General features: G+C 51.0%; 1 protein-coding gene across 3 annotated transcripts in view; it reads left to right on the top strand.

Annotated features, from left to right (window-relative positions):
• Window positions 1-27465, top strand: part of EML2 (EMAP like 2) — an 80294-nt gene that overhangs the window by 40002 nt on the left and 12827 nt on the right. For all 3 annotated transcript variants that reach the window (XM_082264344.1, XM_082264345.1, XM_082264346.1), the window contains 14 exons: window positions 645-774; window positions 1798-1947; window positions 2041-2110; window positions 2283-2393; window positions 2468-2563; window positions 2648-2812; window positions 4158-4257; window positions 4877-5031; window positions 5562-5690; window positions 15045-15176; window positions 17352-17419; window positions 17945-18033; window positions 18128-18225; window positions 19942-20029. In XM_082264344.1, the coding sequence (XP_082120470.1) occupies window positions 645-774; window positions 1798-1947; window positions 2041-2110; window positions 2283-2393; window positions 2468-2563; window positions 2648-2812; window positions 4158-4257; window positions 4877-5031; window positions 5562-5690; window positions 15045-15176; window positions 17352-17419; window positions 17945-18033; window positions 18128-18225; window positions 19942-20029 (1581 nt within the window). The remainder of the gene's footprint in view (window positions 1-644; window positions 775-1797; window positions 1948-2040; window positions 2111-2282; window positions 2394-2467; window positions 2564-2647; window positions 2813-4157; window positions 4258-4876; window positions 5032-5561; window positions 5691-15044; window positions 15177-17351; window positions 17420-17944; window positions 18034-18127; window positions 18226-19941; window positions 20030-27465) is intronic.

The following is a 27465-nucleotide window of genomic DNA, read 5'->3' as shown; positions in this document are numbered from 1 at the left end:
CTCCCTGTTGGGTGAACGGTGTATATTACAGTGCTCCATGTTGGGTGAACGGTGTATATTACAGTGCTCCATGTTGGGTGAACGGTGTATATTACAGTGCTCCCCGTTGGGTGAACGGTGTATATTGCGGTGCTCCATGTTGGGTGAACGGTGTATATTACAGTGCTCCCCGTTGGGTGAACGGTGTATATTGCGGTGCTCCCCGTTGGGTGAACGGTGTATATTGCGGTGCTCCCCGTTGGGTGAACGGTGTATATTACGGTGCTCCCCGTTGGGTGAACGGTGTATATTACGGTGCTCCATGTTGGGTGAACGGTGTATATTACGGTGCTCCATGTTGGGTGAACGGTGTATATTACGGTGCTCCATGTTGGGTGAACGGTGTATATTACGGTGCTCCCCGTTGGGTGAACGGCGTATATTGCGGTGCTCCCCGTTGGGTGAACGGTGTATATTGCGGTGCTTCGTGTTCGGAGAACGGTGTATATTACAGTGCTCCCCGTTGGGTGAATGGTGTATATTTGTGCTCCCCATTGGGTGAACGGTGTATATTATGGCACTCTCTATTGTGTGAACAGTGTATATTATGACACCAATCATTCTATGCAGTGATATCTGACTTCTTTCCTTCTCTCTCCATACAGAAGAGGGACTGGTGAAGTTGTATTTAAGGGGTCGCTCCGTTCCCCTATATGTTCCGGATTCGCTGGTGGCCTCCTACAATATAGAAGCAAAAGGAGAACTTCCAACAAGAGAGCTGCAGCTGGAATGGGTGTATCCTTCCTTGTAATACCTCTTCTGAATCTTCTATCTCAGTCTGACCATTGCCCTGTGCCATCCTTGTGACAGAATGCTTGGCACCCTGCTTAGGTGCTTTAGCCAAACGGTGTCTTCTGCTCTCCAAACCCTTCCAGCAGACAACTGAGTTGGGAGTGGTGATGCAGGGGGGGTATTGACCAGATGGGACAGCCCCCATGGGTGTGTATATGCTAATGTCTTTGTCTTTGGACTAAGTCTATATGCCTAGCTACTCCTGCGGATGGGAAGACAATACCCAACAGTGATGACTTGGAGGAGGCGGCGACTGTCGGAGGACGTAAGAGAAACAGGTTTTTGTACACTTTAAAAATAGGCCAGTCATCCCATGAACAATAAAACCAAATATTTATCCAAAACATTACACAATGGTTAGATAAGGAGATAGAGTTGACACAAGGCTAATCCAATTGTTTAGAAACCTCCAAGAGTTAGCCAAGTTAGCCAACAGACAAAAACAATAGGTGACTCGACTAACAATGGGAATTCACATCTAGGATGCAAATAACATAAACCGTGATTCCCACCCCACCTGAGACTGGCTAGCAACAGTCTGAGACAAACTCCTAAAATGTTCCATTAGTCTGAAAAGGTGGAATTAATAGATCTTCTTGAGGGATATTGCTGATCAATATTTCTATCCCAAGTGAAGGAGCCTCTCCAATCCAGTCTGCAGGAGGACCACCATATTCCCTCTGAACATTAACCTGTACAAGAATATTATTATACCTTTCCATCCACTCCAGAAGGGAAGCTTTATTGTCCTTTTATTCTGAGAAATAACCCAAGCCTTGCTCTAAGCGTCCATTACGTTGTTAGCAGATCCTTCTCCAAAGGTGGACATCTACATGGGCCATAACCAGTGGGGAGGAGGCTTGCCCCTATTCCTCTCCAAAAGCCCCTGGCCTGGTTGGGTCTGTCACAGTCCTTTCAACCACGTCCACATGCCTGTCCATAGTCCTTAACAGGAGGTGTGCACAGATACGGGTACCGGGGTCGGGACTGCCGCAGTAACCTCTACATCCTGCCGTCAGGAGAGTTGCTGTACTTTACAGCTGCGGTCTGTGTCTTGTATGACCCCGTGGCTGGCACCCAACGCCACTACCGAGGACACACGGATGACATCAAAAGGTAGGCACTTCAAACCTCTCACCAAGGTCACTTCCACACAATGTCCATCTAATTACCAATAAGTGTAAAATAACGTCTATCCGTCTTTCGCAGCCTGGCTGTCCACCCAGACTCCGTCACCATTGCCAGCGGGCAAGTAGCTGGCAACTCCCATGATGGCAAGGTAAGTCACAGGCGCTCTTGATGTTGGCTTTCCACCTATGAGACCTCTCCATGAATCTGCATTTCTCGGTGGATACATACAATATACGTGTCTTCCAGTTCTTTCACCTATAGCAGTCTTATAGTAGCGGGTTGTACTATTATATTTAGCATTCCTTGTATTCTTCCCGCAGGCTCTGCCTCCTCATGTCCGCATCTGGCACTCAGTCAGCCTCTGCACCCTTCATGTCATTGGAGTTGGCCATTTTGACCGAGCAGTGACTTGTCTTGGCTTCTCGAAGACGGTGAGTGTTCCCGCCATAGAGCCAAACCCCCCTTCTTAAAACATGTGACTGGCGAGCATCTCTTCTCCTCACAGGATGGTGGCAGCCATTTGTGTGCTTGTGATGAGTCTGGGGACCACGTCTTGTCTGTGTGGCAGTGGCAGCGTGAGCAGAAGGTGACCGAGGTAAAGGTAAGTACTCATTAACCTTCATAAGAACTAATCAATCATAGTAATTTGAAATGCCACCAAAACACCGATACTTTTCATTCCCAGTGCTCCACAGAGCCAGTGCTGGCCGCCATCTTCCATCCCACTGAACCCAACCTGATTATCACCTGCGGCAAGTCCCAGCTGTATTACTGGAGCCTTGAAGGGGTCACGGGAGCAGGGGCAGCTGGAGGAACCGCCCTGTTGAGCAAGAGGCAGGGTGTATTCGAGGTAAGAAGTTGGAAGATTGTCACTGTGGAATAGAAGAGGAACACAAACAAGAAAATGTGCTGGAAAACCAAATATCCAATGGCCACTGGCAATTAATGCCACCTATTGAGGCTCTAATATTCCCCTTTAAATGAAGTGAAAGCCTTGTGATTTATAGAAAAAATACGACCCACCTGCTCAGTATATTGTATTCAGGTGTCGCTGTACTGCGCCCATCCATCACGCAACCTTCTGTCAATGAGCCTGGGAACTCTGATTACAATGCATGATGGGAATTCCCACATACAGATGATGTATCCAGTGCTGTATTTTGGCCTAGGCCAACAAGGCCCAGGCCTAGGGCAGCACTTTGCAGGGGGGCAGCAAAAAAGCCACCCCCCTCCACCTGAGACTCTTTTGAGCCGCCTCTCAATCACATCTCTCTGTCTCTCTCTGTCTCTCTCTGTCTCTCTCTGTCTCTCTCTGTCTCTCTCTGTCTCTCTCTGTCTCTCTCTGTCTCTCTCTGTCTCTCTCTGTCTCTGTGTCTCTGTCTCTCTCTCTGTGTCTCTGTCTCTCTCTCTGTGTCTCTGTCTCTCTCTCTGTGTCTCTGTCTCTCTCTCTGTGTCTCTGTCTCTCTCTCTGTGTCTCTGTCTCTCTCTCTGTGTCTCTGTCTCTCTGTGTCTCTGTCTCTGTCTCTCTGTGTCTCTGTCTCTGTCTCTCTGTGTCTCTGTCTCTCTCTCATGCTGGGACTTGGAGTCCTTCAATTTTGGAGGGAGTCACATCCCTTTTATAAAGGAAGGAGTGGGGCAAATTTACATAGGAGTCGGAAGGGGGGCACCCAATTTTAGTCTTGCCTAGGGCAGCACAAAACCAAAATACACCACTGGATGTATCACGAACCTCCTCCAATCAGATTCATCCCTGTTGTGAAAGTCTGAATGTGATTGGTAAAGAATTCAGACACAGGAAGTACACCCCCAATGACCATCTGTGGAGCTGTATGCAGCCTGGTAGAAATGAATTACAGAGTAAAGCAGAATGGGGGCCATCATTGCTGATAAATTTCTGAAAATGCTAGTTCCCTGGCTGTCTTGCCTAATACAAAGTAGCATGAAGGCCAGGAAAGTGATGTCAGAATGTACAAACCAGTGACTCTAAAAGAACTGATGCCAATGGATGACAGCCTGGGAACTAGTATATTCAGAAAATAGGAGATGGCAGCCTTGGTTCTTCCTCCGTTCTGTATTCAGCTGCAGTGTTTGCTGGAATTCTTCCTCTGTGATTCCCATAGGAGATGGACACAGGAAACAGCCAATGAATGACCAGCGCCAGATTGTGACACTAATGGTGACATTTCCCTCCACAGAAATACGAGAAACCACGTTTTGTCCTGTGTGTGGCATTTGCAGAGAATGGGGATGTGGTCACTGGAGACTCCAATGGGAACTTGTACGTGTGGGGTAAAGGTGAGGACAGATGGATACCAATCACATGTGGGGGGGAGGGGGAGGGAGGACAGATGGATACCAATCACATAGGGGGTAAGGACAGATGGACACCAATCACATGTGGGGGGGAAAAAGGAAGGACAGATGGATACCAATCACATAGGGGGTAAGGACAGATGGACACCAATCACATGTGGGGGGGGGGGGGGGGGAGTGAGGACAGATGGACTCCAATCACGGTGGGGGTTATGATGAAGACTGATGAACACCAATCACATAGGGGGTAAAGGTAAGGACAGATGAACACCAATCACATAGGGGGGGGGAAAGTGAGGACAGATGGAGACCAATCATGTGGGGGGGGGGGGGTAAAGGTGAGGACAGATGAACACGAATCACATGTGAGGGGTAAAGGTGAGATGAGGGCCAACCACGTGGGGGGTAGAGTTGAGGACAGATGGACACCAATCGCATGGGGGGGGGGGGGGGGTAAAGGTAAGGACAAGTAGACATGAATTGCATGTTGAGGGGTAAAGTTAAGGACAGGCACACACCAATCACTTGTGGGGGGTAAAGGTGGGGACAGACAAATGCCAGACATACTTGAAAGGTAAGCTGACACACCTGTCTCTTGCAGGCAGTCACCGGATCTCTCATGCCGTGTGCGGTGCCCATGATGGCGGTATTTTTGCTCTCTGTGTATGTAGGGATGGCACTCTTCTTTCTGGAGGTGGCAAAGACGGCAGAATCATTCTATGGGATCGAGAATACAAGAAAGTGCAGGAGACCCGGGTACGGTGGGACAGTGGTGGGGGTCTGGGCGCTGTGGGACAGGGGTGGGGGTTCTGGGGTCTGTGCGCTATGGAACAAGGGTGGGGATTCTGGGTTCTGGGCGCTATGGGACAGGGGTGGGGATTCTGGGGTCTGGGCTCTATGGGACAGGGGTGGGGGTTCTGGAGTCTGGGCGCTATGGGACAGGGGTGGGGATTCTAGGGTCTGGGTGCTATGGGACAGGGGTAGGGGTTCTGGAGTCTGGGCGCTGTGGGACAGGGGTGGGGGTTCTGGGGTCTGGGTGCTGTGGGACAGGGGTGGGGGTTCTGGAGTCTGGGCAATGTGGGACAGGGGTGGGGGTTCTGGGCGCTGTGGGACAGGGGTGGGGGTTGTGGAGTCTGGGCGCTGTGGGACTGGGGTGGGGGTTGTGGAGTCTGAGCGCTGTGGGACAGGGGTGGGGGTTGTGGAGTCTGGGCGCTGTGGGACAGGGGTGGGGGTTCTGGAGTCCAAGGAAAGGATTAATATTTGTTCTATGTGCTTTCCTACTTCAGATTCCAGAATGTTTTGGGCCAGTCAGGACAATTACAGAAGGCCGAGGGAGTGACACGTTGTATGTGGGGACCACAAAGAACTGTGTGATGAGCGGCAGTCTGCAGAGCGGCCTGAATTGTCTGATACAGGTAGTGCGTCTATGGTGTGTGTAATACAAGACTGGCAATTCATCATCATTCTGGGGCAGAGCTCAAAACAAGCAAGAGGCTGGGACTTCAGAATCCCTCAGACCCCCAGATCATACACCTGGGCAGACCATAGACCTGAGATGGACATCCCAATCCCTCAGACCACCGGATCATATACCTGGGCAGACCATAAATTTGATATGGACCTCACAATCCCTCAGACCAGCAGATCATACACCCGGGCAGACCATAGACCTGAGATGGACCTTATAATCCCTCACATGGCCGGATCACACACCTGGGGAGACCATAGACCTAAGATGGACGTCACAATCCTTCAGACCCCTAGATCCTACACATGGACAGACCATAGACCTGAGATGGACCTCATAATTCCTTACACACCCAGATCATACACCTAGGAAGACCATAGGTCTGAGATGGACCTCCCCAATCCCTTAGACCAGTGGTCCTCAACCCTGGTCCTCAGGGCCCACTAACAGGCCAGATTTCCAAGATAACTGAAATGCATCCCAGGTGATATCATTTGCTGCTCAGTGATTGCAGTACTCTAGACTGCATCTCCCCAAGGTAATACCTAAAATCTGGCCTGTTAGTGGGCCCTGTAGGCCAGGGTTGAGGACCACTGCCTTAGACCACCAGGTCATTATTTTTATTATTATACAGGATTTATATAGCCGCAACAGTTTGTGCAGCGCTTTACAACATGAGAGCAGACAGTACAGTTACAATACAACTAAATACAATCTAAAAGGGAGGGTCAATTAATACAAGAGGTAATAACTATGGTGAGTGAGCTGATGGAGAAAATAAAAGTGGAGTTGTTTGGTGGAGACAGAATAGACTTATCTGAAGAGAGAAGATTTTTTTCAGGGATTGCCCTGATCCTGAGAGCTTACAATCCTAAGAGGGAGAGTCAAATTATAAAAAAGGTAATCATTTTGGGGGATGGGGCTGATGAAGTAAATAAAAGAACATTTGTTAGATGGGGGTAGGATAGGCTTCTTTGAAGAGAAAAGTTTGCAGGGATTGCCTAAAAGTAGACAGAGTAGGAGATCGTTGGACAGATTGAGGTAGGAATTCCAAAGGATGGAGGCGGCCTGAGAGAAGACCTGGAGGCGGCCTGAGAGAAGACCTGGAGGCGGCCTGAGAGAAGACCTGGAGGCGGCTATGGGAGAAGGTGACGAGAGCTAGAGAGCAGGAGGTCTTGGGAGGAACAAAGAACGGTTAGGTTGCTATTTTGAGACCAGGTTAGTGCCCTGGCTGGGGGCTGAGTTGTGGATGACTTCGTATTTTTAATTGAATTTGTTGGGTGAGTGGCAGCCAATGGAGGGATTGGCAGAGAGGGGTAGCAGACGCTGAGTGGTTTGTAAGGTGGATGAGTCTGGCAGCAACATTCATGATAGACAGAAGGGGGAGGAGCCTATTTTAATATAATCCAATGAGGAGGGAGTTTCAGTAGTTGAGGTGAGAGACGACCAGGGAGTGAATTGGAAGCATTGTGGTGTCGTTGGTTAGGTCGGGGCGTATTCTGGAGATGTTGAGACAGGACGGTGTTCTGACGAAAACTCCAACTTGCTGAATTCTCCGACGTTCTTTCCGGTGAGCGTACACCCGGAATAATCAAAGATTTCCACCACTTGGTGTTTTCACACAACACCGGCAGCCTATACATCCCGGTAGATGCTATAATTAGTGCAGATTGTTAGTCCGCCCGTTAATTGTGGCTGCCCTGGAGGCTGCCATGTTTTTGGTTACTAGCGGGTGGACTAACAATAGCATCAACTAATTATAGCATCTACCGGAGTGTAAAGGCTGCCGGTGGTGGAAATCTCCATTATTCCGGGTGTACGCTCACCGGCAGTAACGTCGATGGAGTTTTCGGCAGAACACCGGCTGAAAGCTGTGTCATTGATCTTGACAGAGAAGTCGGGGGAAGAGGCATGTGGGGGAGGGAAATTATGAGCTCAATTTTAGCTAAATTGAGTTTGAGGAAGTGGTGTGACATCCAGACTGTTAGTTAATCAGTGATGTGTGAGGAGACTGATGGAGTGAGCGGGGGGGGGGGGGGGTGGAGAGATGGATTTGGATGTCCTTAGCGTAGAAATAGTATTGGAAGCCATGGGAGGCAATCAGATGAGGTGTAGATGGAGAATAGGAGAGGTCCAAAAAAAAAGAGGAGAGGAGGAAGTAGAATTGTAAGCAGGGCAGCCATCAAACTGTGGGGCCCCTTACAGAGCTTTAGGCCTGGCCCCCAACATTTCCCAGGGCCCCCCCACGGAATCTGTCCACCAGACATAACCGTGAGTCCTTCAGGTAAATCTAGGAAATGGGTGTCCTGTAGGTGGCGCTGCCTCAAACATGTGTAATCCTCATAGGAGAAAAAAATAAGCCAATAAAATAATAAAGGGTGCTGTCCCTTTAAACAATTCATACATTAAAGCAGAAGTGATATGTAATGGAACCGCCGACCCACACTGTACTTGTGGTCTTCCGTCAGTATACGGCTTCCTCCAGTCTGAACATATATAGAGATTCCAGCCGCCCTACATACAAAAACTATCCTGAACGTAGCTTGTATGTATCTGAAAGCAACAATTCTTTATTGAAAAACAGGCACAAACAGATATACACTCAGGGGACAATTCCCCCCCCCCCTCCCCCTCTTTGCATAATGACACACTGGGCGGGGAACTACATTCAGTAACCTGACACACAGGTGTATTCAAATTTCCAACAGTAGACAGTCTTTAGGAAGGGCTGCTGGAGAAATCCCCCTCCCCTCTAGAAGCTAATACACATCCACATATACATCCCATAATAAGTTTATCTTAAGGCAGACAGAACAATAACAAACCCCACCTAACATCAACCTATCCAGCAGAGGTCTATGAGACACCATTTCCAATATTCTAACAGTCTGAAAGGTGAAATTTTTCATCTTCATATATTTCTTTGAGGAATATTGTTCTTAAATATTACTGTCATAAGTTCAACGCAAACCACACATAAAGAACCCAGGATAACCAGGGTAACACCAAATGCTGAGTCCAGTGTGGTTGTACTGTGAGTCTGATTAGTGCGGACCAGACTGGGGTTCTTGGTCACCCTGTGCCCCTAATGAACACAGGGTGACTTAAACATAAGAGGGGCCGGGGAAGCTGGTCAAGGAGTTTCCCGACCTCTCTAAAGTAAGCTGGGTTCCACAAGCCCTCCAACCAAAGTGACTCCCGTCACATCTCTCCCCTTTCCGAAGTCGACTAACGCAGGAGACCCCAAACGAGTTGACTTTCAAAGTTCGTCCATAGTTCCCATCCTCCAATGTCTGCACCCACCCAGTACCCCAAACAAATTGTCCAGAACACATCGTTACTCACCCAGCCAACCTCTGCCTCTCTCTAGAACATACCCCCCGCTGTGGATAAGTGTTGGACTGGCCCTTCTCCCAGGAGTCCTTTCAGCCACTGGAGAGAAGACAGGGTGGCTGGGCTCACTTTGTCAGGCTGTTGGGGATCTGGGCCGACTGCCCCAGCATCCCTGGGGTATACAATTGAAGACTGTAGTCCCATCCACTTTCTCAGGAAACCCATCCTTTGTTAGTTGAGGGCAGAGGCCAGCAGCACTCTGCCCTGTTGCCAGCTCTTCTGCTGGGTTGGTGTCCTCATTCTGGGGCGCCGTCTGCTGCTGGGGAGTGACCTCCACCTTCTCACCCTGGGCCTCTGGAACTGCTGCAGGTGTGGGGCAGATGTCTTGGACCCTCTGTCCAGTTGTCAGCTCTTCTGCTGTAGAAGTTTCTTGTAATTCCACAGATGCTGCTGGCAGGAAATCCCAGGTCCCTGTCAGTGGTGGTGTAGCAAGGCCGGCTGCCTCTTCTCTCAAAGAGGCTGAAGCTGCTGTTGGTGTTGGGCAGAGCTCAGTGATATTAGGCCCTGATGCCATTGTTACGCAGGGAAGTAAACTGAAAAGTCAGTGGCCTTGCACACATCTTCCTGGGCCACCAATTGTTGCAGGCAGAGGTTAGCAGTGCTAGGCCTGGATGCTCGCTCTTCTGCTGTAAGCTCACTGAGACGTTCCTCCTCAGCAGAAAAGTCTATTAAATCCTCAGTCTCTGGAATTGCTGAAAGTCCAGGGCCACAGGCTGGTGGCACTTGGGCCCAGTGCCAACACTTTGGCGGGTGATTTATCACCCATATCATCCTCCGATGAAAAGTCAGGTAAATCTGTACTCTGTGGCTGGTGCTGGGTAGGGGGACCGACCGTCTCCACTCTCAGTGCTGTTGGCTGCTGCTGGGACGAGGGACCTACAATCTCCTCTCCCAGTACCGCTGGCTGTGGCTGGTGCTGGGTAGTGGGACCGACCGTCTCCACTCTCAGTGCTGTTGGCTGCTGCTGGGACGAGGGACCTACAATCTCCTCTCCCAGTACCGCTGGCTGTGGCTGGTGCTGGGTAGTGGGACTTACTGTCTCCACTCCCAGTGCTGTTGGCTGCTGCTGGGATGAGAGACCTACAATCTCCTCTCCCGGTAACACTGGCTGGTGCTGAGCAGAGTCTAGCAGCCGTCTGTCTCCAGCTCCCATTCCTGAATGGCCAGAAACTCCATATCTTCCAGTGCCCAGAGCACTTCCGAGATGTTCAGGATCTTTTCTCTGGAATCCATAATTTCCTCTAATCGCCACTCCAAATCCCTCCCAAAGTTAGGGTCCTCTGACCATTTCTCTAATGACAGCCCTAGGCCGCCGTAGCCAAAGCCTTCCGTTGGAGTTGTCGTCCGCTGTCCATGGGTACACTTGGGTTACATACCAGTGCAGAGCTCTGTAGCTCTCGTCCAATCGTATCTCCTCCTGGACCAGCCTGCTTAACTCAACTTTCCATTCCTTGTGCGTTCCTTGTGCGGTTTTATTCTCCCAAAACCAGCACCCACAATCCATACTGCGACCAGAACCTTTCCTGGATGGAGGGGAGGATTTTTCCCTAGTGTCGCTGCTCATGGGCTAGCGTTTCCTTCCAGATTTCAAGCGGATAACATCCTACCATCCTAGCAGGACATGCTCTGACATTGGTCCCCTGTGCTGTATCTGCATCTCTTGCAACCTCCTTCCGAATTCCACTTCCATGGCGGTTGATATCTGTACCTCTCCTCTTCTGCTATCCGGACCTTGGATCCCAGTAGATGTTTGGATGTCCCTGTTATTGCCTTTTTGTTTCACTTGACCCTCCCTTCTAGATTGTAAGCTCGAACGAGCAGGGCCCTCTAGTTCCTCCTGTTTTGAACTGTATTGTAACTGTATTGTCTTCCTTCACATTGTAAAGCGCTGCGCAAACTGTTGGCGCTATATAAATCCTGTATGTCCCAGACTGCAGGAAGCATCCCACCGCTGCCAACCAGTGTAACGGGACCGCTGACCCACACTGTACTTGTGTGCTTCCTCCAGTCTGAACATGGATGGAGATTCCAGCCGCCCTCATACAAAATCTATCCTGAACTTAGCTTGTATGTGTCTGAAAGCAACTAACTCTTTAGGCCCCGTTCACACAGGGGCGATCCGACTTCGGGGGGGCGACCTCCGAGGTCGCGGTGCGAGCAGCGCGCCGCGACCTCGGAGCGGCCGCCACGGACTTCATAACATTGAAGTCTATGGCGGTCGCCTCCGGGTCCCCCCAAAGAAGCTCCGGACCCTTTTCTAAGTCGGAGCGACTTGTGTCGCTCCTATTAGAACGGGTCCGCAGCTTCCCTATGGAAGGCGACCTGTGAGGCGACCAGGGTCGCCTCACAGGTCGCCTTAGTGTGAAACGGGGACTTATTGAATCGCAGGCACAAACAGATATACACTCAGGGGACAATTCCCTCCCCCCCCCCCCCCCCATCTTTGCATAATGACACACTGGACGGGGAACTACATTCAGTAACATGACACACAGGTGTATTCAACTTTCCAACAGTAGACAGTCTTTAGGAAGGGCTGCTGGAGAACTCCCCCCCCCCCCCCTCCCCTCTAGAAGCTAATCCACATACACATATACATCCCATAATAAGTTTATCTTAAGGCAGACAGAACAATGGGATACACGCACTTAACAATAACAAACCTCACCTCAACCTATCCAGCAGAGGTCTATGAGACACCATATCCAATATTCTAACAGTCTGAAAGGTGAAATTGTTCATCTTATTATATTTTTTTGAGGAATATTCTTCTTAATATTACTGTCTTAAGTTCAACACAAACCACACATATAGAACCCAGGATAGCCGGGGTAATACAAACCACACATATAGAACCCAGGATATCCGGGGTCACACATATAGAACCCAGGATATCCGGGGTAACACAAACCCCACATATAGAACCCAGGATAGCCGGGGTCACACAAACCACACATATAGAACCCAGGATAGCCGGGGTCACACAAACCCCACATATAGAACCCAGGATAGCCGGGGTAACACGAAAGGCTGAGTCCGGTGTGTTGTACAGCGAGTCCAATTAGTGCAGACCCGACTGAGGTTCTTGGTCACCCTGCGCCCCTAATAGACACAGAGTGACTTACACATAAGAGGGGCCGGGGAAGCTGGACAAGGAGTTTCCCGACCTCTCTAAAGTAATCTGGGTTCCACAAGCCCCCCAACCAAAGTGACTCCCGTCAGATATATTCCAAACATACCGTAATCCAGTAGTGGTCAAATATAAAAAAACGCCAACACACCATTATCAGAACCAATACCGATTATTGGGGAGTCCTTCAGTGCACACTTTTTTGTTTTAACACTTACAGCGTAAGGCTCCTTTCACACGCTTCGCTGCCTGCTGCGGTCCGTTCTTTGCTCAGCGGGGATCGATCCGCCGATCCCCGCTGAGCAGGCGGATGACAGCTCCGTCTCCGCACTGTGTGCGAAGAGGGAGGTGTCGGAGGCCCCATGCATCTCTATGGGGGAATCGGATGAGAATGGACCGCCTGTCTGCTCTCATCCGATCCCCTGGACGGATGGAAAATAGGTTTCCATCCGTCCGGATTTCAAGGACAGGATCGGATGCGGATGGCAGCGGGTGTCAGCGGACATGACACCGCTGGCATCCGCTGTCCCATAGGGATGCATGGAGGATCCGATCAGATCCGCCTGAAAAACTGACAGGGATCGGTTCTGATCGGAGCGCTCGTGTGAAAGGAGCCTTATATATGAGAATGAAAAGCGCATTCCAAGTCATCTGTGCTTTCATCATTTAACAGTAAAGAATTATATTTTGCCCAAAAATATCCAATCCAGCAGCTGTACGCACTCCGCCCCCCTCACACGTGTACATATGACGTACAGACACACATGTATGCAGACACACAGGGACACGCATGTGCAGACAGACTTGTACAGACACACACAGACATGTACGAGCGCACACACACACACAGACAGACACATGCAGACAGACCTGTACAGACAGACATGTACAGACACGCACGCATGTACATACACACACGTACACATACATACACACAGACATGTACACACAAACGGAGACACACATGTACACACAGACACACACATGTACGGACACACATACACACAGAGATACACGGACATGTACGTACATACATACATATACACAGAAACACATACGTACTCACAGAAACAGACCTGTATACAGACATTACACACATACACACAGAACATGCCCACACACACATAGACATGTACACATATATATATAATATGCACGCACGTATACAGACATTACATATACACAGATTTATATACATATATTCACATACAGACCTGTATACAGATATATGTACACAACCCCCCCTTGTAGAACAGCTCTTACATATAAGGTGGTCCTCCCAGCACATGTACACAACCCCCCCCCCCCCCCCCCCTTGTAGAACAGCTCTTACATGTAAGGTGGTCCTCTCAGCACATGTGTCTGACACAGAGAGGCGCTGCAGTCCAGGATAGAGTAGAGGCCGCACATATGAGGATTGCACATACAGAAAGTGGCCAGAGGTGGCAGCAAAGAGCCCGATGTGAGCTCAATGACAGCAGCAGCTCAGACTCGCACTCAGAAAGTCAGCGCAGCCATGGAGCACCTCTGCACCCGCCCCCTTTTCCCATCCTCCCCAGGCAGCCGGGACCCTGCAGACGCTCGGGCCCCTTACAAGTGTATGCACTGTACCCCCCTGATGGTGGCCATGATTGTAAGTGACACTGAAGGTGCAGTGCGATGGGTAGAATGAGAACCAGGGAAGAGCACAGTCATGGAGGCAAAGGAGTAAAGTTTTGTTTTTGTATTGAGGAGGAGGAGGGGGAGGTAAAACATATCAAAGGCAGCAGAGAGGTCCAGAAATAAAAGTACAGAGTAGTGTCCATTGGATTTTGCGGTTAGTAGGTTGTTTGTGAGTTTTAGGAGAGCAGTTTCTTTGGGGTGTTGAGGGTGAAATCACACACCTGGGCTGATTATAAACCTGAGATGGACCTAACAATCCCTCAGACCACCAAACCACACACCCGGGCAGACCACAGACTTGAGATGGCCCTCACAATCCCTCACACACCTGGGTAGACCTGAGATGGACCTCCTAATCCCTTAAACCACCAGATCACACACCTGGGCAGACCGCAGACCTGAGATGGACCTAAAAATTCCCTCAGGCCACCAAATCGCACACCTGGGCAGACCAGACTTGAGATGGACCTCACAATCCCTCAGACCACCAGTTCATATACCTGGGCAGACCATAGACCTAAGATGGACCTCACAATCCCTCACATGCTCAGATCATACACCTGGGCAGTCAATAGACCTGAGATAGACAGCGCATTCACCTCAGACCACCAGATCATACACCTGGGCAGACCACAGACCTGAGATGGACCTCCCAACCCCTCAGACCACCAGATCATATACCTGGGCAGACCACAGACCTGAGCTGGACCTCACAATCCCTCACACACCTGGACAAACTGTAGACCTGAGATGGAGGTCAGAAGGTCTAATACATTTTTCCATAAACTTGCATAATAGTGATGGGATGTGCGGGACAAATATGGTGCAGCTGTGCATAGTAACCAATCAGCTTCCAAGTTTTTTTTTTTTTTTTTGCAAAGTTTAATTGAAGTTGAAGTCAGAAGTTGATTGGCTACCATGCGCAGCTGCACCAGATTTTGCACTCCCCAGTTTTAGTAAATGAACCCCCACGGTGCCTGACCATTCAGATATTCTGGGTCCTCAGACGGGTTTATTTTATTGGCTCTAATACTCGCTATCCATCATGTAGTGCGATAAGTGGAGGACTGAATTTCTGGGACATGACTCAGGATTTTCTCCTCTGCTCTCTTTTAGGGTCACACGGATGAACTTTGGGGTCTTTGCTGCCACCCGTCTCTCGATTTCTTCCTGACCTGTGGCCATGACAAGCTGGTTCATCTCTGGAATAGCAAAGAGCATCAACCAGTCTGGACCACCACACTGGAGGTGAGACCCCGGGATCGGGACCCTAAAGGCCGGAATGTGTACAGGCCAGGGGTAGTCTGTATGTAGTGTAAATGTACTTCTCCCCTGCTGTATTTAGCCAGTGCTGGCAAATAGGTCTCTGGTCTGCTCCAATACTCTGCGAGATTACACTGCGAGCAACCAGAAACCTCGTCCAACAGAGCATGGGGGCAGAATCTAGTGAACAATCCCAGAACGGGGCAGTACTCCTGTATGGGGGGTGTCTAGGACATGATCCTGGTATTGGGGCTGTACTCCTGTATGGGGGGTGTCTAGGACATGATCCTGGTATTGGGGCTGTACTCCCTGTATGGGGGGTGTCTAGGACATGATCCTGGTATTGGGGCTGTACTCCTGTATGGGGGGTGTCTAGGACATGATCCTGGTAGCGGGCAGTACTGCTGTATGGGGGCAGAATCTAGTGAACAATCCCAGAACGGGGCAGTACTTCTGTATGGGAGGAGGGTGACTAGGACATGGTCCTGGTAGGGGGCAGTACTGCTGTATAGGGGGTGTCTAGGACATGATCCTGGTATAGGGGCAGTACTCCTGTATGGGGGGGGGGGGGTGTATAGGACATGATCCTGGTATAGGGGCAGTACTGCTGTATGGGGGGGGGGGGGGGGGGTGTCTAGGACACGATCCTGGTATTGGGGCAGTACTCCTGTATGGGGGGTGTCTAGGACATGATCCTGGTATTGGGGCAGTACTGCTGTATGGGGGGTGTCTAGGACATGATCCTGGTATAGGGACAGTACTGCTGTATGGGGGGGGGGGGGGGGTGTCTAGGACACGATCCTTGTATTGGGGCAGTACTCCTGTATGGGGGGTGTCTAGGACATGATCCTGGTATTGGGGCAGTACTCCTGTATGGGGGGTGTCTAGGACATGATCCTGGTAGCGGGCAGTACTGCTGTATTGGGGGCAGAATCTAGTGAACAATCCCAGAACGGGGCAGTACTCCTGTATGGGAGGAGGGTGACTAGGACATGGTCCTGGTAGGGGGCAGTACTGCTGTATAGGGGGTGTCTAGGACATGGTCCTGGTAGGGGGCAGTACTGCTGTATAGGGGGTGTCTTGGACATGATCCTGTATAGGGGCAGTACTCCTGTATGGGGGGGGGGGGTGTATAGGACATGATCCTGGGATAGGGGGGGGCAGTACTGCTGTATGGGGGTTGTCTAGGACATGGTCCTGGGTAGGGGACTGCTGTATGGGGGGTGTCTAGGACATGATCCTGGTATTGGGGCAGTACTGCTGTATGGGGGGTGTCTAGGACATGATCCTGGTATAGGGGGAAGTACTGCTGTATGGGGGTTGTCTAGGACATGATCCTGGTATAGGGGCAGTACTGCTGTATGGGGGGGGGGGGGGGGGGGTGTCTAGGACACGATCCTGGTATTGGGGCAGTACTCCTGTATGGGGGGTGTCTAGGACATGATCCTGGTATTGGGGCAGTACTGCTGTATGGGGGGTGTCTAGGACATGATCCTGGTATAGGGACAGTACTGCTGTATGGGGGGGGGGGGGGGTGTCTAGGACACGATCCTGGTATTGGGGCAGTACTCCTGTATGGGGGGTGTCTAGGACATGATCCTGGTATTGGGGCAGTACTCCTGTATGGGGGGTGTCTAGGACATGATCCTGGTATTGGGGCAGTACTGCTGTATGGGGGGTGTCTAGAACATGGTCCTGGTAGGGGACAGTACTGCTGTATGGGAGGGGTGGTGTCTAGGACATGGTCCTGGTATGGGGGTAGCACTCCTGTACATATTGGGGGGGGGGGGGGTGATGGTGCCGGAATTGGAGCAATTAGTCCAATCTGGTTGTGGGATTCGGAGGGGGAGGAGCACCATTATACCATGGGTATGGACAGGAAGTTATCTGGCCCACCATTCGTATCCTCAGGCTCCTCTATGCCAAGGTCACACCGCTCATTGGAGATGCTCCTAAGAACTCTCACATTTTAATTTCCTCTAGGGGGCCAACTAATCGAATTTTAAATTGGTGGAACCAATAGTTGTCTGTTTAAAAATGGGGTTTTGTTTTGGCTGTAATTCGTCTGGTACCTCGATCAATACTGCATGACAGGAGTAGGCTGCACTCTGCATACTTTATATAACATTTACTCTCCATGTGCCCCCCCCCCCCCCATAGGACCCTGTAAGAGTGGCCGCCTTCCACCCATCCGGCAGTGTCGTAGCTGTGGGGACCTGTACTGGAAGGTAAGGAACCATATATACAAGGATAGGCCTTCACTGTACCCCATTATTAGTCATGGTCCCCCTCTGTACCCCATTATTAGTCATAGTCCCCCTCTGTACCCCATTCTTAGTCATGGTCCCCCTTTGTACCCCATTCTTAGTCATGGTCCCTCCCCTGTACCCCGTTCTTAGTCATGGTCCCCCCCTCTGTACCCCGTTCTTAGTCATGGTCCCCCCCTCTGTACCCCGTTCTTAGTCATGGTCCCCCCCTCTGTACCCCATTCTTAGTCATGGTCCCCCCTCTGTACCCCGTTCTTAGTCATGGTCCCCCCTCTGTACCCCGTTCTTAGTCATGGTCCCCCCTCTGTACCCCGTTCTTAGTCATGGTCCCCCCTCTGTACCCCGTTCTTAGTCATGGTCCCCCCCTCTGTACCCCATTCTTAGTCATGGTGGTCCTCTGTTCTAGGCGATGGCCCTCCCCCTGGTAATAATTGATGGTCATTATATGGTCCGGTCTGTATAACACTCCAGTCTTCTGTCTTGCAGGTTCCTGGTGTTGGACGCTCAGTCCCATGTCATAGTGACCAGTATCTCAGACGCTGGCGAGCAAATCAGTTGTATCTCCTACAGTCCCGGTATGGTCCTTGTCTCCTGTCACATGCCCCCCCCCCCCCCCCCCCATGTAATGATTGCTCTATGATGCTCATGGTCCTCATGTCTCTGTCACAGATGGTCAGTATTTGGCTGTTGGGTCGCACGACAACTTCACTTATCTCTACGAAGTGGCAGAGGAAGGGCGAGAGTACCGGCGTGTGGGCAAGTGTATGGTGAGTGACCTCTGCAGACTACTGGTGGGGTGTATGGACTGTGTACAGGAGGGAGGGGGGGGGGGGTGTATGGACTGTGTACAGGAGGGAGGGGGGGGGTGTATGGACTGTGTACAGGAGGGAGGGGGGGTGTATGGACTGTGTACAGGAGGGAGGGGGGGGGGTGTATGGACTGTGTACAGGAGGGGGGGGGGGTGTATGGACTGTGTACAGGAGGGAGGGGGGGGGTGTATGGACTGTGTACAGGAGGGGGGGGGTGTATGGACTGTGTACAGGAGGGGGGGGGGGGTGTATGGACTGTGTACAGGAGGGGGGGTGTATGGACTGTGTACAGGAGGGGGGGGGGTGTATGGACTGTGTACAGGAGGGGGGGGTGTATGGACTGTGTACAGGAGAGGGGGGGGGTGTATGGACTGTGTACTGTGTACAGGAGGGGGGGGGTGTATGGACTGTGTACAGGAGGGAGGGGGGGGGTGTATGGACTGTGTACAGGAGGGGGGGTGTATGGACTGTGTACGGGGGGGGGGTGTATGGACTGTGTACAGGAGGGGGGTCTGGACTGTGTACAGGAGGGGGGGGGGGTGTATGGACTGTGTACGGGGGGGGGTGTATGGACTGTGTACGGGGGGGGGGTGTATGGACTGTGTACAGGAGGGGGGGTCTGGACTGTGTACAGGAAGGCGGGGGGGGGTGTATGGACTGTGTACAGGAGGGGGGGGGGGTCTGGACTGTGTACAGGAGGGGGGGGTCTGGACTGTGTACAGGAAGGGGGGGGGTCTGGACTGTGTACAGGGGGGGGTCTGGACTGTGTACAGGGGGGGTTTGTGTAGGGACTGTGTACAGGAGGGGGGATGTGAAGACTGTACAGGAGGGTGGGGTGGATGTGAAGACGGTGCACAGGAGGGTGGGGGGTAGTAGACTGTGTACAGGAGCGGAAGTGTGAATGGACTGTATATCATACATTAGGGGTGTGTTTTGAGCGGTATACCGGGGGGGGGGGGGTGTATGGACTGTATATCATACACAAGGGGGGGTATGTGGAGCGATATACAAGAGGGGGGGTTATGTGGAGCGATATATACAGGAGGGGGGATGGTGGAGTGGTATCTGGGGGGGATGTGGAGCAGTATACAGGGGGGTGTATATGGAGCGGTATACAGGAGGGGGGATATAGATCGGTATACAGGGTGTGTGTATATGGGGAGTGTATATTTAGCAGTATACAGGAGGGCGGGATAGGGATCGGTATACAGGGGGGGGGGGGGTGTATATGGAGCGCTATATAGGGGGTGTAAATTTAGCTGTATACAGGAGGGGGAATATGGCTCGGTATACAGGGGGGGTTTATATGGGGAGTGTATATTTAGCAGTATACAGGAGGGGGGGGGATAGGGATCGGTATACAGGGGGGGGGTGTATATGGAGCGCTATATGGGGGGTGTATATTTAGCAGTATACAGGAGGGGGGGATAGGGATCGGTATACAGGGGGGGTGTATATGGAGCGCTATATGGGGGGTGTATATTTAGCAGTATACAGGAGGGGGATAGGGATCGGTATACAGGGGGGGTTTATATGGAGCAGTATACAGGGGGGTGTATATGGAGCGCTATATGGGGGGTGTATATTTAGCTGTATACAGGAGGGGGGATATGGAGCGGTATACGGGGGGTGTATGAGTATCTCAGTATACAGCCCGATCCTTTGTATTTCCAGGGTCACTCCAGCTACATCACACACCTGGATTGGGCCTCAGACAGTTCCAGCTTCATGACCAACAGTGGAGACTACGAAGTCCTGTACTGTGAGTCCCAGAGAGTCTGTATTGATGTACATGGAGGATAACCGTATACCCATCAACTTCTCTACAACCAGCCTGGCGGGTTTCCCTGAACCATCCGACCTGCATTCTATCAGTGTATTGTGATGGTGGGGAGTCTCCTCGCTGGAGGAATACATTCACTCAGCAGGAGGAATTCCCATCCACCAGTGTAGATGGGGGGGAATCAGGGTTTTTTTTTTTTTTCGATCAACACTAGCAAAGTCCTCCAGCAGTGCAGAGTATTTCAGGAGAGTTATAGAGGAGGGAGCAGAGTCCTCCAGCAGTGCAAGTATTCTTCTGCTCCTGTACAAGCCATGGCTGGTGATCTCTCTGCTCCTGTACAAGCCATGGCTGGTGATCTCTCTGCTCCTGTACAAGCCATGGCTGGTGACCTCTCTGCCCCTGTACAAGCCATGGCTGGTGATGTCTCTGCCCCTGTACAAGCCATGGCTGGTGATCTCTCTGCTCCTGTACAAGCCATGGCTGGTGACCTCTCTGCCCCTGTACAAGCCATGGCTGGTGATGTCTCTGCCCCTGTACAAGCCATGGCTGGTGATCTCTCTGCTCCTGTACAAGCCATGGCTGGTGACCTCTCTGCCCCTGTACAAGCCATGGCTGGTGATCTCTCTGCTCCTGTACAAGCCATGGCTGGTGATCTCTCTGCTCCTGTACAAGCCATGGCTGGTGACCTCTCTGCCCCTGTACAAGCCATGGCTGGTGATGTCTCTGCCCCTGTACAAGCCATGGCTGGTGATGTCTCTGCTCCTGTACAAGCCATGGCTGGTGACCTCTCTGCTCCTGTACAAGCCATGGCTGGTGGTCTCTCTTCTCCTGTACAAGCCATGGCTGGTGGTCTCTCTTCTCCTGTACAAGCCATGGCTGGTGATCTCTCTGCTCCTGTACAAGCCATGGCTGGTGACCTCTCTGCTCCTGTACAAGCCATGGCTGGTGATCTCTCTGCTCCTGTACAAGCCATGGCTGGTGATCTCTCTGCTCCTGTACAAGCCATGGCTGGTGACCTCTCTGCTCCTGTACAAGTCATGGCTGGTGATTTCTCTGCTCCTGTACAAGTCATGGCTGGTGATTTCTCTGCTCCTGTACAAGCCATGGCTGGTGATTTCTCTGCTCCTGTACAAGCCATGGCTGGTGATCTCTCTGCTCCTGTACAAGTCATGGCTGGTGATTTCTCTGCTCCTGTACAAGCCATAGCTGGTGATCTCTCTGCTCCTGTACAAGCCATGGCTGGTGACCTCTCTGCCCCTGTACAAGCCATGGCTGGTGGTCTCTCTTCCTGTACAAGCCATGGCTGGTGATCTCTCTGCTCCTGTACAAGTCATGGCTGGTGATCTCTCTGCTCCTGTACAAGTCATGGCTGGTGATCTCTCTGCTCCTGTACAAGCCATGGCTGGTGATCTCTCTGCTCCTGTACAAGCCATGGCTGGTGACCTCTCTGCCCCTGTACAAGCCATGACTGGTGACCTCTCTGCTCCTGTACAAGCCATGGCTGGTGATCTCTCTGCTCCTGTACAAGCCATGGCTGGTGATCTCTCTGCCCCTGTACAAGCCATGGCTGGTGATGTCTCTGCTCCTGTACAAGCCATGGCTGGTGACCTCTCTGCTCCTGTACAAGCCATGGCTGGTGATCTCTCTGCTCCTGTACAAGCCATGGCTGGTGACCTCTCTGCCCCTGTACAAGCCATGACTGGTGACCTCTCTGCCCCTGTACAAGCCATGGCTGGTGACCTCTCTGCCCCTGTACAAGCCATGGCTGGTGACCTCTCTGCCCCTGTACAAGCCATGGCTGGTGATCTCTCTGCTCCTGTACAAGCCATGGCTGGTGACCTCTCTGCTCCTGTACAAGCCATGGCTGGTGACCTCTCTGCTCCTGTACAAGCCATGGCTGGTGACCTCTCTGCTCCTGTACAAGCCATGGCTGGTGATCTCTCTGCTCCTGTACAAGCCATGGCTGGTGATCTCTCTGCTCCTGTACAAGCCATGGCTGGTGATCTCTCTGCTCCTGTACAAGCCATGGCTGGTGATCTCTCTGCTCCTGTACAAGCCATGGCTGGTGATCTCTCTGCTCCTGTACAAGCCATGGCTGGTGATCTCTCTGCTCCTGTACAAGCCATGGCTGGTGATCTCTCTGCTCCTGTACAAGCCATGGCTGGTGATCTCTCTGCTCCTGTACAAGCCATGGCTGGTGATCTCTCTGCTCCTGTACAAGCCATGGCTGGTGATTTCTCTGCTCCTGTACAAGCCATGGCTGGTGACCTCTCTGCTCCTGTACAAGCCATGGCTGGTGACCTCTCTGCCCCTGGTTAGGATGAAGGTGCCGAGTCCATTCGGGAGCGAATGGTGGCCAGGATCAAGGTCCTGAATAAAGAGAAAGACCAGCTCTACAAACTGAGAGCGGAGTTGAAATGTCTGCGAAAGCAGTATGAGGGCTTGTATATTCTGAACCATGGATTCGGAAATCCAATTGGCTAAGGTCCGGATGGAACACCAGGAAACCATTGTGGCCATGATGGAAGGCAGAGATGGGCCTTTCAAGGAGAAGTTTTGTAATGACCAGAGATTTTCAAGGATGGCAAAGATGGGGGTGGAGCAGGAGATCCCAAGTTCTGCCCCCCTGCCCTCTCAGGGTGAGGTAAGCAGCCCATTGCTGTCTCAGGGCTCAGGAGGCATGCTGAGAGTGATCCAGGCAATGGAGTCTTCAATGCGGGGGGGGGGGGGGGATCAGCTGGTGTTTGGTTAGGAGAACTTACCTGACAATGTGCCTGATAAGGTAAAGCCTACCAAGTCCCAAGTAATGGATAAAACTATTTTTGTGCCATTTAGCACCATGACCAAAGCTGAGGGTTTGCCCAATGACACCCAGGCTGGTAACTTTATATCCAGCAATACCTTGCCTGCTGATGTTTCCTCTCAGGAAAAACTGCATTTAAGAAATTACATTTCAGCTGAGGGACTACAAATGCCAGCAGAACCCATTAACCCTCCTTTTACTGAGCCCAAAGCTTTTGTTCCAGTCACAGCTGCTGTGCAGGACTCTACAGTACAGCATCAGGAGACATGTGGTACTGTAGCAGAAACTGTGACTATACCTGATGTTTGTGGGTCTGATAGCAATTGTTCCAGTACAGGTGTGATGGACCATCCCACTAATGTGTGTAATGGACAATCGAACCCATACAGGTATAATGGACAATCCTGCTGGCTCAGTACAAGCAGTTAATAATAATAATAGTAATATACCAACTAAAGCTACATCAGTGTGGGGCTTTTGCCCTGATAAGCCTTCTTTTGCTCAGGTGATAGGCTGTGCTCATGCCAATATTATCAAGCCAGTGCTACAGCCAAAGAGGAACTCCGCTTCCAAGCAAGGTTTTCCACCACAAGCTGCCACTTTGAGCAACCCTGGATCTGGTATTGGGTCTCTGGCTTCTGCTGGGGGTCCAAGGTGTAATGTAGGCATTCTTAAATGGGAATCCCTCCAGCAGGGCATGTGGTGGTAGACATGATTTTGAAGATGGGTTTTGGGGCAAAAGACCTTTATGCCCTAATACACGTAGCTGGGAGTACACAATTGGCTTCACCAGGCCAGAGGGTCTTAACTTGTTCTGGGAACGATATGAGGCTCTGTGCAGGTCAAGACCCGAATGGGAAGGTCTGGCACCAGTTGCTGTTTCACAAAGGTTAACTGTAAAAAAGAGAACTATCATCCTCACTAATGAAAGTGTTCCTGCTCGAGACTTATAGGTCTGGTTAAAGAATTATGGTGAGGTTTTGACAAGGCCAGATAAAATCCTTAATGAACGTGGGATCTGGACTCGGGGTTGGTTGGCAACGGTCAGGTTAGCCAGGGTTGGGAATGTTGTGTCACCTGCCCTCCTCGGCTTTCATAGGGAGGCATAGGATGACTATTTTCAACCCTGGTCAGCCAAAGCTGTCACCGCTGTGGAAAAAAGGGGCATTTTAGCTCCTCCTGTTCAGCATAAATATATTCAGTGTGTTGAGGACAGGGTCATGTGGCCAGGGACGGCACCCAGATGACAAGGTGTAACCTGTGCCTTGGCCACCCCTACAGCTAATGTCCTAAGGCCTGGCACAATATAGAGAAAGAGGGAATAGATGAACTGTTGAGGCTGGACAGGTTGGAGGATGAGGCCCCTGGTGTACCATCCTCCTCTGCGGGGACTGACCCCCATGGCTCCCCTAGTTCTGTTCAGGATCCCTCCCCAGTTCCTGTGTCTGTAAGTATTCTTTCTGTGGCTGTGTACCCGCTACTCTTGTTTCAGAACCTTCCAAGTCTGTGCCCACTAAGTCAGTTATCCCCCATGAGTCTTCCCCTCCTAAGTCTGACATAAAGGAAGCCCCCCCCCCCCCCCCACCAGGAGTGGTAGAGGGTACAAAAAAGGGTCCTGCTGCTTCTTCTGTAAAGAAGTCTTCTGTGAAGACTTCAAAGAAAAAAGCAAGAGATGAAAGCATCTCTGAATCTGACCTGCAGTACCTGGAGGAGAGAAGAGTTGTGAGGCGGAAGAGACAGGCGGTGAGGACGGAACAGGGACAGGATGCCCCAGTGACTGTCTCCAACCATTCTAGGGCTTCTGCTTTGGATATCTCCTCATCTGGGGATTCTTCAGAGCAAAGGTCAGATTCTGAAATGGAGTTGGAGGAGGCCTCAAGAAAGAGAGAGGCTTCTGGTGATGAGCAGCAGAGGGGAGCTAAGAAGCAATCCACCCAATAACCCAAATGGCGGTTCCCCCTCCGTTTAAAAGTGGTGACAATAAATGTCGCCAGTATTAAGTCAGTAAGAACTCGTTCTATGGCCTTCTTTTTGTTCAGCCAATTAGATGCTGAAATTTTATTTTTGCAGGAGACTAGGCTCACCTCCTTGGCAGATATTCATATGGCCAAGAGAGAGTGGAGGTATGGTCCATCTTACTGGTCTCTTGCGGCCGAGCCTTACGGCGGGGTGGCGGTGTTGTTTAAAACCGGCATGGTAACTGTCCGGCAGGTTATTGAGGTGGAGATTGGGAGATGTATGGTCTTAGACGTCCTTGTGGGAGGGCAGGACCTGCGCCTAATTAATATTTATGGGCCGCACACAAAGTGGGACAGGAAATGCCTTTTTACAAGGATCAAGCCATTTCTTTTTACATCCCGGCAAATGGTTTTTGGAGGTGACTTTAATACTGTGACTAGGCCCAAGGACAGGAAGGACTTCAATGACCGGCTGGGATATGATAGCGTTTTTTTAAATAGTATGGTTAGGGATGCTGGTCTTGTGGATGTGCACATTAAGCACCTTCCGGATGACACAGGGTTCACCTTTCATCGAGGTAAGTCAGAGTAGGATAGATAGGTTTTTTTTTAAGGAGGCCTCTGCTTTCTCACCCCCAGTGGTGCAGGCAGTGGAGTTCTCTGATCACTGTATGCTATCTGTGGTCTTGAATGCTTCAGACTTCCCTCAGAGGGGCAAAGGCATCTGGAGATTAAATTCGACTCTCCTTGAGGAAGAACATGTTAGACAATCCTTTGAGGAATTCTTTCAGGCACAGGTGACCATCCTGGACTTTTGTAGCAGCAAGGCTGAGTGGTGGGAGCTGACCAAAAAGAGGATTGCTGGATTCTTCAGGGGCCTAGCCAATAAAAAACAGTTTAATAGATACATGACCTACCAACGTTTGCGGAGGAAGCTGGATATTCTTGTCTCGAGAGGAGGAGATCCTGGGGCAATCTCTGAAGTGAAAATCCTCCTCAGGAAGTGTCAATATGACCGGCATACCTCTTTGGTTCTGGAGCGGGACTATGGGAAATACCACTCGCCTGACCCTTACCAGAACTGCAAACAGGGTGTAGCTGTTAAGATGGTCGTTGGCCTTAAGGATAGTACAGGTTCCTTGACAAAGTCCAGGTCAGGGATCCTGGAGGTCGTGAGGTCTTTTTATGCTGAACTTCTTGGGAGGAAAAAGCTTGACCGAGACAAGATGGAAAGCTTTTTGGACTCTACTCCAGGTCTAAATGGTGGAGATGTCCCTTTGATGAATTTGACAGAGGAGATCAGTTGATGAGGGCAATTGAACAGCTTGCCATCAAGAAGTCACCTGGACCGGATGGTCTGACGGCTGAGTTTTACAAAGCCATTAAGTCTATTCTGGCCTCACATTTGGTAGAGGTTTTTAACAGTTGTCTTGCTGAGGGGGTGCTTCCCCCTTCCATGAGACACTCAGCTGTGATTCTTCTTTCAAAAGGTAAAGATCCTTCGATGATTGAGAATTGGCACCCCATCAGCCTTCTCAATGTCGAAAGAAAGGTGCTGGCGAAGATACTTTTCTGGCGCCTATCGGCAGTAGCAGAGTCTATCCTTTCTCGCCATCAGCACTGTTCGATCCAGGGTAGGAGCCTCTTCACAGCGTTTTTAGCTTTTCGAGAGGCCTTGGAGCAGTGCAGGGCTGCAGGCTGGGGAAAGTATTTACTGGCATTGGATCAGGCAAAGGCTTTCGATCGTGTCAATCATGAGTACCTGTGGTTGCTCTTTAGGAAGTATGGTCTGCCGGGTGGTTTTGTTGATTGGTTAAAAGTTTTGTATAAGGGGGCAGAATGCTTCCCTCTTGATAATAGTTGGATTGGATTGGACAGTCCTTTATGGTTGGCTCTGGGGTGCGCCAGGGTTGTCCCCTGAGTCCCCTGCTTTGTGTTTGCAATTGACACTTTCATCAGGAGGCTAGAGAGCAGCATGTTGTGTGGAGTACCAGTAGGAATCCCAGATGAGCCGCCTTTTTGAGGACTGTTGCATATGGGGATGATGTGTCAGTGATTGTCACTGGGGTAGATGAAGCGGAGGAGGTGGTCTCTCTGACATCACGGTACTCTGAAGCATCAGGCTCCATGATCAACCAGGAAAAGAGTGAAGTTTTCTGGATGGGAAAGGAAGGTGAGGGGTTTGATCTCCTGGACACCTTTCCAGTGCCCCAGGTAAAAATTAAGATACTAGGCATTGAATTTGGACCTGGCGATTATGGCCTCAAACTGTTCTTGTGGGTGCTGTGGGGGAACAGACTGAACCTCATCAAGAGGAATGTCACCTATCTGTCCAGGAGGGAGGGTGGCTTAGGTATGGTCAACCCCGTTCTTTTTTCTTTTCACTGCTATTTCTCAAGTTTAACATTGGTAGTATGCTTGCAGTGGAACCTCCTGGATGGGCAGGCAGGTTTAGATCTTGGTTTAGGCTTTTTCTACGACTTTGGGAAGAAGGTGGCCAAGTGAAGAATCTCAGGGGTCATCGTGGTCAGCTTCCAGGCTATGTCACTCCCAGTATGAAGTTGCAGTGGCGATTGTCGACTGAAGATCTCAGATCCGCTCCGAGGAAAGTCCTTATGAGCTGAGTCTTGAGCGAAGTCTTTCATGACCCACTG

Source organism: Pelophylax lessonae, assembly GCF_965119305.1.
Source record: "Pelophylax lessonae genome assembly, chromosome: 7".
NCBI lineage: Eukaryota > Metazoa > Chordata > Amphibia > Anura > Ranidae > Pelophylax > Pelophylax lessonae.
This window is presented reverse-complemented; position numbering and strand designations above follow the sequence as displayed.